Raw genomic sequence first — 12,674 nt, forward strand, 5'->3', positions numbered from 1 at the left:
AAGTCAAACCCTTATATGGCACGGAGGAGCACCGAGGGAGAACGGGGCACCTCCTCCCCAATCCTCCCTGCATTTTCCATCGCCACTGGTTCAATAGGAGGGGGGTGAAGCCATAAAAACGAAGACACTGCCTTAAACAATTTTGACAGAGTTCATTTCACTCTCGCCCATTAAGAATATAATGATTATGGATACACACAGTAGTTTAATATAAGCATTTTTCACAGAGGGTGGAAGAATGTTGACTCTTTCTGTATTTTGTAATAGCCTACAGACGAAATTAGTGTGAAGCATAGCAGGATTAATTTATGTATTCAGACAACATTTACTTGTACACAATAGTCACAAACAAGACAAAATAACAATATTTTATTTGAAGGTATGTTTAGGCCTAGGTCTAGATATTTAATTCATTTTGAAAAATGATAGACTAAAAATTAATTACAAAACAGAAATGTCTTGATGAATAAGTGGACCATCTTCCCCCAGCCTATACGAATTCAGAAGCAAAAATGACTTTAACACAGTGCCTCCTCTGCCTATAAGCAGATTGACTACACACTGAGTATAAGGCCCGCAGCCGCTAGGGGGCCTCGAACTGAGTTTAGGGGGTCTCAATTTACTTTTGGGATTTAGAATAGTAGAACACAAAGATTGCAATTTAAAACGTTTTGTACTGAATCATCAGTTTTCCTCGTTATGTCCATCCCTGACAGTCAATTACCCATGTCAGCTAACATTTATAAATGTCTTGGTAAATTAGTCTAGCCAGCTATCCAAACCTTGTAGTAATCATGGCTGAATTAGGACTACTGACCAGGCACGAAGGGCACGTGCCCAGGGGCCCTGACCTCCAGAGGGCCTCCACTGATTTTCTTTGTCACCCAGATATCTTATGAACATGGAATAGATCAAGGCAAAATGTGTAGAATTGCAGCAAATTTGCTTTAAAACGGCAACATTTTCTCTCCACTCCTTGGCATGGGTCCTCAGATCCTCAAAAACGTCTACAGCTGCACCATTGAGATCATCTTTACTGGCTGTATCACTGGTTGGTATGGCAACTGACTGGCATCCAATCATAAGGCGCTGCAGAGGGTAATGCGTACGGCCCAGTACATCGATGGGGCTGAGCTCCCTGCCATCCAGGACCTCTATACCAGGCGGTGTCAGAGGAAGGCCCTAAAAATTGTCAAAGACTCCAGCAACCCAAGTCAAACTGATCTCTCTGACACCGCACAGCAAGCGATACCGGAGCGCCAAGTCTGGGACCAAAAGGCTCCTGAACAGAAGACTGCTGAACAGTTAATCAAATGGCTTTCTGGACTATTTGCATTGACCACTTTTTTTGGCACAGACTTTCTTGCACTGGCTCTATGCATACTCATTGGACTCTACTCACACACTCACATATACTACACCGACACTCCAACAAACACATACACACACACACACACACTACATACGTTCACACATAAAACACACACACACACATCCACATTGACACATCTTTCATACTCTTCACATATACTACTCTGTTTTTTTTATCTATCATGATTGCCCAGTCACGTTTACACCTACCTTACTTGTACATATTACCTCAATTACCTCAACTATCTTGTATCCCTCACATTGACTCGGTACCAGTACTCCTTGTATATATCCTCGTTATTTTAATTTTATTGTTACTATTTCCTTTTTTTATTTAGCAAATTGTTTTTGCTTTTTAACTCTGCATTGTTGGAAAAACATTTCAAAGTGAAGTCTACACCTGGCGCATATGCAAATAAAATGTGGTTTGATTTAGCAAAAGGTGTAGAATTCCTGGAAATTGTCATTAAAATGTCCTTTTTTTCTCCCACCCCATACCAAGATGTAGGTTGACATTTATTGTCATGAATCAGGTGTGTGCCTTTCCAAATCATGTCCAATCAATTGAATTTTCCATAGGTGGACTCCAATCTAGTTGTAGAAACATCTCAAGGATGATCAATGGAAACAGGATGCACCTGAGCTCAATTTCGAGTCTCATAGCAAAGGGTCTGAATACTTATGTAAATAAGGTATTTCTGTTGAGTTCTTTTATACATTTGCAAAAAATTCTAAAAACCTGTTTTCACATTGTCATTATGGGGTATTGTGTGGAGATTGCGAAGCATTTTTACATTTTTTATAATTTTTAGAATAAGGCTGTAATGTAACAAAATGTGGTAAAATCAAGGGGTCTTAATACTTTCCGAAGGCACTGTATATATACATTCTAGTCATACTTTATTAAAATACTTTTCAAAATCTGCTATGAAGACCTGGCCTGGTTTCTTTGATGTTTCATAGTGTTTTAAGTAATTGTCATATATTATATGTCTGATCAGAAAGAACAATATCTGGTAAAACCTTTTAATTCTATGCACTATGCATTTTGCCAGGATTTGTGCTTCACAACATTGCAATGTAAGAGGCCTCCAGTATTTTAAATTAACTTTATATTTACCACATGGGTCCTGTTTCAGTAGTCGTGAAATCAGACCATCTTGCTGAGTACCTGATAGTCTACCATTTTTATAGGAGAAGTTCAAACATGCTAATACTGGATATTTGAGGACATAAAGACATGTCTGATATCAAATCAAAGTTTATTTGTCACGTGCGCCGAATACAACAGGTGTAGACCTTACAGTGAAATGCTTACTTACAGGCTCTAAACAGTGTAAAATAGGTATTAGGTGAACAATAGGTAAGTAAAGAAATAAAACAACAGTTAAAAGACAGGCTATATACAGTAGCGAGGCTATAAAAGTAGCGAGGCTACTTACAGACACTGGTTAGTCCGGCTGATTTAGGTAGTATGTACATGTAGATATGGTTAAAGTGACTATGCATATATGATGAACAGAGAGTAGCAGTAGTGTAAAAAGAGTGGTTGGCGGGTGGTGGGACACAATGCAGATAGCCCTGTTAGCCAATGTGCGGGAGCACAGGTTGGTCGGTCCAATTGAGGTAGTATGTACATGAATGTATAGTTTTTTATTTATTTATTTAATTTTTACCCCCTTTTTCTCCCCAATTTCGTGGTATCCAATTGTTGTAGTAGCTACTATCTTGTCTCATCGCTACAACTCCCGTACGGGCTCGGGAGAGACGAAGGTTGAAAGACATGCGTCCTCCGATACACAACCCAACCAGCCGCACTGCTTCAGCGCAGCGCACATCCAGCGCACATCCAACCCGGAAGCCAGCTGCACCAATGTGCCGGAGGAAACACCGTGTACCTGGCAACCTTGGTTAGAGCGCACTGCGCCCGTCCCGCCACAGGAGTCGCTGGTGCGCGATGAGACAAGGACATCCCTACCGACCAAGCCCTCCCTAATCCGGATGACGCTAGGCCAATTGTGCGTCGCCCCACGGATCTCCCGGTCGCGGCAGGTTACGACAGAGTCTGGGCGCGAACACGGAGTCTCTGATGGCACAGCTGGCATAGGCCCTAAAGTTCTGCAGTTATTTGAAGTCATCTTTATTTTATGTTTCAACTTATTTTACGATTCATATTTATTGTTCAATGTTCCTGCAAACCTTTTCGCCCTGTTTCTCACTGGAGCTCGAAGAGAAAATAAAAGCAACCCAAACTTGTATCAAATCAAATTGTACTTGTCACATGCGCCGAATACAACAGGTGTAGACCTTACTGTGAAATGCTTACTTACAAGCCCTTAACCAACAATGCAGTTCAAGAAATATAGTTAAGAAAATATTTACTAAATAAACTAAATTAAAAAACTAAATAAAAGTAACACAATAAAATTACATGACAATAACAAGGCTATAAACATGGGGTACAGGTGACTTGAGGTAATTTGTACATAGGGGTAAAGTGACTATGCATAGATAATAAACAGTGAATAACAGCATTGCAAAAACAAGGGGGGGCATTTGTAAATAGTCCGGGTGGCCATTTGATTTGTTTAGTTGTTCAGCAGCCTCATAGCTTGGGGGTAGAAGCTGTTAAGGAGCCTTTGGACCTAGACTTAGTGCTCCGGTACCTCTTGCCGTTCAGTAGCAGAGAGAACAATCTATGACTTGGGTGACCATTTTTTAGGCCTTCCTCTGACACCGCCTAGTATATATGTCCTGAATGTCAGGAAGCCATATGCACTATAATTCCTGGTGGCACAACTCTTTCCTTCAGCTTAGGCCCTAGGTCTCGTTCTTTTTACACAATTTCTTACACTATTACGATTGTTTCCCTATCTGTGCTTTTACTTACAGTCCACGTTAATTACATGGTAATACTTCTAATAGGCGTAGATACTAGTTTACTGTGGAGTTAGGAACTAGGTAGTTGAAGTGGTAGATGTGATTCCACTACGGAAGACATTTCTCACGGACGCATTTTGTTCATCATTTATTATCTTCCGCCATTTGAAAGGTTGTCGGCGTAGCTACATTATGAAACCATCATGAGGGAATGTAGCTAACTGCTAAATAACAGTCAAAACGGTCTTGTATTTTTGGATTCTGACTTCGATAACTTCTGTAATTCACCATGCATTCGCAGATCCTGTGCAAAGGCACGGCTGCGGCTGTGGCTGCGAGGAGAATGCGGAATATTTTAGGTCCTGTCCTGGGCAAAGGCGGCTGGACGTGGAATACTCATGAGGTCAAACTCCTCAACACATCGGCAGGTGACTGACCCTAGCTAACGTTAATAGTAACACTACAGGCTATTATCATAGTGTTCAACTATTGTTTTTGAGCCTAAAACCCCACTTTTGTCGTCTTTAAATGTATATTTAAAGTGGGCTGATGTAACAGGCTAGCAAGTTAGCTAGCTAGCCACACCATGGAAGTAACTAGATTGTTAGCTAGCTGTCACCTGTCACCTACATTTCGTATGTTGCTGGTAGTTAGCTAGCTAAGTGTTTTACAACTACTGTAATCCAAGCTATCAGATTACACTGTCACATTCACATAACATGGTAAACTTTCCGAAACACATCATCCCTAGTTAACGTTAGGCCTACTCCTATTGGTTTTTACTTATGTGGCATTTGTTCCTGCAAACGTTGTATTAGTTTTGTGTGTGGCATCAATCACTGTATTGTACACAATCTTTTTTCTTCTGTGTGTCAGGTGACACAGTGAAGATAGGGGAGATCTCCTACCAGCTCAAAACACCCAGGAACCCAGAGCTAGTGCCCATCAATCACAGTATGTAGCACCAGTGATATGCTCTACCTTCAATGCAATGTATTTCTGTCTGTGTGTTGTGTTTGTGAGAGAGAAAGAGCGAGAGAATGAATGAGACAGTGAGTTTGTGTTTGCATGTCCTTCCTTGTGTTTTTAGTGTCAGAGACCCTGCCCCAGACTGTGGTCCAGCACCTGCGTTGGATCATGCAGAAGGATCTGTTGGGTCAGGATGTGTTCCTCATCGGACCCCCTGGACCCCTACGACGATCCATCGCCATGAAGTACCTGGTGAAAACAAACACACACACTCACTCTACTAGTCCACTGAGCAATCAAATCAAATAGCGATTCGATGTGCAGGGTTACGAGGACATTGAGTTAGATATGTACATATACAGTTGAAGTCGGAAGTTTACATACACTTAGGTTGGAGTCATTAAAACTCGTTTTTCAACCAATCCCCAAATGTCTTGTTAACAAACTATAGTTTTGGCAAGTTGGTTAGGACATAAACTTTGTGCATGATACAAGTAATTTTTCCAACAATTGTTTACAGTCAGATTATTTCACTTATAATTCACTGTATCATAATTCCAGTGTGTCAGAAGTTTACATACACTAAGTTGACTGTGACCTTTAAACAGCTTGGAAAATTCCAGAAAATTATGTCATGGCTTTAGAAGCTTCTGATTGGCTAATTGACATAATTTGAGTCAATTGGAGGTGTACCTGTGGATGTATTTCAAGGCCTACCACCAAACTCAGTGCCCCTTTGCTTGACATCATGGGAAAATCTAAAGAAATCAACCAAGACCTCAGAATCTTTTTGGAGACCTCCACAAGTCTGGTTCATCCTTGGGAGCAATTTCCAAACGCCTGAAGGTACCACGTTCATCTGTACAGACAATAGAATGCAAGTATAAACACCATGGGACCACGCAGCCATCATCCTGCTCAGGAAGGAGATGCATTCTGTCTCCTAGAGATGAACGTACTTTGGTGCGAAAAGTGCAAATCATTCCAGAACAACAGCATAGGACCTTCAAATCATATTTATTGGTCACATACACATGGTTAGCAGATGTTAATGCGAGTGTGACGAAATGCTTGTGCTTCTAGTTCCGACGATGCAGTAATATCTAACAATTTCACAACAAGTACCTTATACACACAAATGTAAAGGAATGAAGAAGAATATGGTAAAGCACCTTGTGAAGATGCTGGAGGAAACAGGTACAAAAGTATCAATTTCCACAGTAAAACGAGTCCTATATCGACATAACCTGAAAGGCCGCTCAGCAAGGAAGAAGCCACAGCTCCAAAACCGCCATAAAAAGCCAGACTACAGTTTGCAACTGCACATGGGGACAAAGATCATACTTTTTGGAGAAATGTCCTCTGGTCTGATGAAACACAAATAAAACTGTTTGGCCATAATGACCATCGTTATGTTTGGAGGAAAAAGGGGGAGGCTTGCAAGCCGAAGAACACCATCCCAACCGTGAAGCACGGGGGTGGCAACATCATGTTGTGGGGGTGCTTTGCTGCAGGAGTGATTGGTGCACTTCACAAAATAGATGGCATCATGAGGTAGGAAAATGAGGTGGATATATTGAAGCAACATCTCAAAGACATTAGTCAGGAAGTTAAAGCTCGGTTGCAAATGGGTCTTCCGAATAGACAATGACCCCAAGAATACTTCCAAAGTTGTGGCAAAATGGCTTAAGGACAACAAAGTCAAGGTATTGGAGTGGCCATCACAAAACCCTGACCTCAATCCCATAGAAAATGTGTGGGCAGAACTGAAAAAAGCACATGCGTGCAAGGAGGCCTACAAACCTGACTCAGTTACACCAGCTCTGGCAGGAGGAATGGGCCAAAATTCACCCAACTTATTGTGGGAAGCTTGTGGAAGGCTACCCAAATGTTTGACCCAAGTTAAACAATTTAAAGGCAATGCTACCAAATACTAATTGAGTGAATATAAACTTCTGACCCACTGGGAATATGATGAAAGAAATTAAAGCTGAAATAAATCATTCTCTCTACTACTATTATTCTGACATTTCACATTCTTAAAATAAAGTGGTGATCCTAACTGACCTAAGACAGGACATTTTTACTTGGATTAAATGTCAAGAATTGTGAAAAACTGAGTTTTAATGTATTTGGCTAAGGTGTATGTCAACTTCTGACTTCAACTGTAGGTAGGGGTAAAGTGACGAGGCAACAGGATAGATAATAGACAGTAGCAGCAGCATGATGAGTGTGGACGTTCCGCTCTTTATCCATGCTGAAGCCCATCTAGGGAGTGGTGCTGTATTACAGGAGTTGCCAATCCTTAGTGAATTTCCAAAACCTATGTTCAACAGTAGCATAGCGCTATAGTTACTATTACTAGTGATATTAGTTACTATTACCATGCAATAAACTATCAAAAGCTATGTGATAACTAATTACTATTAGTACAAGTATACACTGTACAGCATTATTGAGTGTTTTTAAAGTGTTATGGAGTACTCTAGTATTAGGAAGTGTTCTAAAGTGTTGTGTTGACTTCCCTGATTGGTTAGGAGCTGACGAAGAGGGAGGTGGAGTATGTAGCTCTGTCCAGAGACACTACAGAGACAGATCTCAAACAAAGAAGAGAGATACGATCTGGAACAGCCTTTTACATAGACCAGGTGAGTACCGTTCATATGTCCGTCAGCCCATCCGTCCGTCAATCTATCTGTATGCACTATATAGCTATCAATGTGAAGTTCTGCAAAGGTGTTTTAAAACATTGGTCAGATATGTCAGTGGTGTGAACATTAAGACATTTAGTCTTTTGTCATTGCAGCTACATGTTGATGGTTATACGCTTTATTGTTAAAAACAGCACTCATTTGTTGGTTTCCGATGAGAGCACCTCATTGATCAAAGCTCCACTCTCCAGCAGCACTGGTTAGATAAGCTGCTGTCAACATAAAGACCCCTTTCCTGGTTGGTTTATTTGTGGCTTGGTTCTACACTTGGGCTGGGAATTGCCAGGGACCACACGATACTATATCATGATGCTTAGGTGCCTATACGATATGTATTGCAATTCTATATGTATCACGATTTATCACAATTGTATATGTATTGCGATTCGATACTGCTATTTTATAGTGATTCGATGTTCCAAACATATTGCTCACTATGTCTGCTGCAGAGGGTTGAAAGAGAGCCAAAATAAAAACGTTTTGATCAGTCATTGAAATAAAAGTGCTGAAAACATGTTCGCTCGCCATTTTAAAAGGAAGTTTGAGGACAAACTATAGGAGGAGAAATACCAACATTGTTGTGCAGGTACAGCCGACTAGCGCTAGCCAACCTTAATAACTGCCTTTTTAGAGAATCGATACTTGTAGTCATAGAATCAATATAATATTGCGATACTCTACTGTATCGATTTTCCCTCCATCCCTATTCTACACTAACCATCTAATGATCAGTGAGATCCACCAGGACACAGTCCATTCTGTGAGCTGGTGAGCTAGCTAGCTCATACATCTGCGATCTGAAAGCAGTATCAATGATTTTGCCAGGTAACATTCCTCAACATTTAAAAATAACTTCATATTTCATGAAGATTGGATAGAATTTATGCGGACATGTTATTACTGACTTGTCACCAATGTTCCCGCTAAGCTGTGCGTAGGCGCGTAGCTCCCCAGGACTGCCATGCTGAAGAAATATCAGCCCGCTCAGAGATTGAACTTCAACTTTCTAGAGTTTTTCCCCTTAGTTAACACTATCAACGTTTCCCTTTACTGTGGGAACTGTGATTGAATCAACGCAGTATTAGCCACTTTCAATGCAACATACTGAAACAGAACAAACTATGCAACACTTAGTATGCAAAACTAGCTATGCAAGAGTTTTTGTTGTCGGCAAAACACACCAGACTAGGATTCTATTGCAATGATAGGCTCGACTCAGCCCATACTCTACACAGACCCGCATGGCGTAACCAATCAAAGCTGCAGTGGGCTTATTTGCAAATAGACTATTGCCATATATGGATCTGTGCCATTCACTTAAAACTGCACTGTGTTTACAGCATGAGCGGTCGTAAAATGTTATGGATTGCATTTTCTCCATTGTTTTTGATGGTAGGCCACTCTAGTAGGCCTACATTATGATCAAGTAGGCTACTGTAACTTAAAGCGGGTACAGCCTCAGTGTTCACAGTAAACGCGCAACGTTCATGTTTGCGCTCAGCAGACCTGAAATTTGCCCAGTTCAAATGATATATTTTTAGGCTAAACCAATGCATGTCCCTTATTATTTAAAAAAGATGGATGGAATTGTATCTCTCAACCTGACCCAAATAAGATGATGATTCAATGAGATGGATAAGAGGATGCATATAGACTTCAGGGCTCAACATTAACACTTGTCCGGGACAAGTAAAAAACCTTTGAGTTTTTAGTAAATGTAAAAAAATATCTATGCAAAAATTCTAGGGAATAATAATAATTTATATATTCATATTTATAATAATTTATAATAAAAATAATCAGGATGTTGTGTCCAATGGGGTAAATGCAGATGGACACCATGCTGTTATTTGACCCATTTCTGGATGTGGAAATTATATTTTAGATGGTGTGAGCATCATTTTATTTTCATGAATTTTGGAGTAGAATGTCCTTTTAAAAAAGTCACCAGAATTGAGCTTCTGTCCTTCTACATAAAAATTATCACGGGAAGGACGCCCTAAGCAAGGTGACTCATGGCAGGGTAGCCTAGTGGTTAGAGCGTTGGACTAGTAACCGGAAGGTTGCAAGTTCAAATCCCCGAGCTGACAAGGTCGTTCTGCCCCTGAACAGGGCAGTTAACCCACTGTTCCTAGGCCGTCATTGAAAATAAGAATTTGTTCTTAATTGACTTGCTTGGTTAAATAAAGGTAAAATAAAAAATAAACATGTACAAAATTATTCTCTTTCACTAAAAGCATGATGGTCACAGTTCCTAGGCCGTCATTGAAAATAAGAATTTGTTCTTAACTGGCTTGGTTAAATAAAGGTAAAATAAAAAATAAACATGTACAAAATTATTCTCTTTCACTAAAAGCATGATGGTCATGACTTTCTTACATGAAAGGGAAGGTTAACTTGGCCCCAGACAATTGCCCCTGTGTGCAGTTGATGAACAGGTGCCTTATTAAACCAATGCTACATAGGCCTACTTCAGTTGTAAAACCATCTCTCCAGCGCTTAATATTGGGAGCTGAGAAATCAATCTGACCTTTGGAAAGCTGGGATTCATATCTTAGTTAGTTATCTTGCTTTGAAGTAGCCTACTTTAGCCATTTGATCCCTGATTTATTGAATGAGGAATTATTTTAAAAAGAAATAAAAAAGTATATGTTTGTAATTGTGATGTTTTGTAGTATATGATGGGTGGCCAACCAGCCTCCAGGAGAGGATTAAAGGGGCAGTGTTGTATTTTGAGACCGGCTTGAATATGCAAAAATGCCAATAGAAAGAGGGTCACCTACATTTGAATGATTATAATACATTTTATTTTGTAAAGTGGTTCCTTGCATCATACAAAACCATTTTCAGTTATCTTTTTGGCCCATTTGTGTTATAGACCTTCTTTTGGGGGGGACAAGTGACAATCAAAATGTTAATGTCAAGCCCTGTAGACACTCATCCACTGGTCTCTACTCTGCCTAGAAACAGTCAGCTGAGTCACCATGGAGACATAAACTGCAGTGATTCCCCCAGGGGGAAGCCCTCGGATCATCCTCTCCCTGGGGTTCAGATGATAGACCCTTGATGATTGATCCGAGGGCCATTCAATCAGGGAAAACATCACCCATCTTGCAATAATTCATTTTTTGCGGCCTACTTTATTCAACTAGACAATATGTAAAATGTATAATTTGCTGCAAGGATCAAATTGCTGCAGGAAGAGGCAGAGCAATGTTGCTTTTGTGGCCTACTCCTCCTCCTCCTCCTCTTCTTCTTCCAATGCAAGCAAAGCAACCAGGATTATTGTTTCCACCTCCTCTCGTCCCCCGCTTCCCCGCTGGCCACCATCCATCCCATCCAAGAGAAAACAGGTTTCCATTGTTCCCATGGCAACAGGTGCTGAATAGCTGCACCATTATGGATTGAGCTAATTGGTGTCAACATTATTCACAAATTTGTCATTTACTTCAGCAATGGCTGTTTTGGCTAGATTTGTTGGTGTGTGTGTGTGGATCGGGATGCATGAAACTGGTTTTCTGTCAGGATTGGGTACTAGCAGAAGGGTGTGTTGATAAGAGCATCAGTGTATTCCTGTGGGCCTTGCGCTCATTTGGAGACCTATATTCAGGCTTTGTGTGTCAACCCATCTGCTCTCCCCTCTCCTCTTCCCTCTCTTCTCTCACTAATAGACTCCTCCAATTCAACATCCCTGTAGTCAGCATCTAATATAGATCCAGGGCTGGAAATAATCACTGTCCCCAGAGATTCTTCTGCCATTGAAATCCTTGGGCGGGCCGCCTAAGCATTTTATTGGGCCACCTAAGCCCAAATGGTGTTTTCTTAGTGTTATTTTTTAAAATATATTTCCGGCATAAAAATGCTTTAAGATAAAAAGTATGTAGAAAAGATAATGGACTAATATATATATATTTTTTTATAATATAATCTTTGAGAACTAACAATCACCAAAATTAAAGCTAGACTGTCAAGGAGAATTGAAAATTCCAAAAACAATGAATTTAGCAGTATGGATTTTATTATGTTTGAGCAAAATAACACAGCATTAGTCATGACAAAATGCGTATTGCAGGATAATAGCTTTAAAACGGCAATATTTTATCTTAGCTCCATGGCAGAATATGTTGAATCTCAGGAAATTTGTTTTAAAACTGCAAAAAAATCTCATGGAGAAATGTGTGGAAGAGGCCCTCCCGAGTGGTGCAGCGGTCTAAGGCGTTACTACAGACCCCGGTTCATTCCTGCGCTGTGCCACAACCAGCCGTTGCCGGGTGTCCCATTGGACGGTGCACAATTGGCCCAGCGTTGTTCGGGATAGGGGAGGGTTCGGCCAGGGGGGGGCTTTACTTGGCTCATCACGTCCTAGCAAGTTCTTGTGGAGGGCCGGGTGCCTACAGGCTGTTCACGGTATCCAGTTGAACGGTGTTTCCTCTGACACATTGGTGCGGTTGGCGGGTGTTAAGGAGTGTGGTTAGGCGGGTCATGTTTCGCAGGACGCGTGACTCCACTTTCACCTCTCCCGAGCCCGTTGGGGAATTGCAGCGATGAGACAAGATCGTAATTGAAATTGGGACATTTTTGGATATGTGGAATTGCAGGAAATCGGCTTAAAATTGCAAACATTTCTCTACACCACCTAGATGGGGGCCGCTCAAATGTTCTCTAAAATTCAGCTACGCCACATACCCCCCCCCCCCCCTGCCATGCCAACCACCTAAGTCCCTTTTTGATAAAAAACAAAAA

General features: G+C 40.9%; 1 protein-coding gene across 1 annotated transcript in view; it reads left to right on the forward strand.

The window, feature by feature from the left end:
- The first annotated feature begins 4,416 nt into the window (after nucleotides 1–4,416).
- vwa8 (von Willebrand factor A domain containing 8) overlaps nucleotides 4,417–12,674 on the forward strand; it is a 110,933-nt gene continuing 102,675 nt past the window's right edge. Inside the window, 4 exon segments of the mRNA XM_064976148.1 lie at nucleotides 4,417–4,679; nucleotides 5,128–5,205; nucleotides 5,342–5,472; nucleotides 7,758–7,868. Of these exon segments, the coding sequence (XP_064832220.1) occupies nucleotides 4,541–4,679; nucleotides 5,128–5,205; nucleotides 5,342–5,472; nucleotides 7,758–7,868 (459 nt within the window). The 5' untranslated portion in view covers nucleotides 4,417–4,540.

The sequence above is a fragment of the Oncorhynchus masou genome, chromosome 10, assembly GCF_036934945.1.
Source record: "Oncorhynchus masou masou isolate Uvic2021 chromosome 10, UVic_Omas_1.1, whole genome shotgun sequence".
NCBI classification, from domain to species: domain Eukaryota; kingdom Metazoa; phylum Chordata; class Actinopteri; order Salmoniformes; family Salmonidae; genus Oncorhynchus; species Oncorhynchus masou.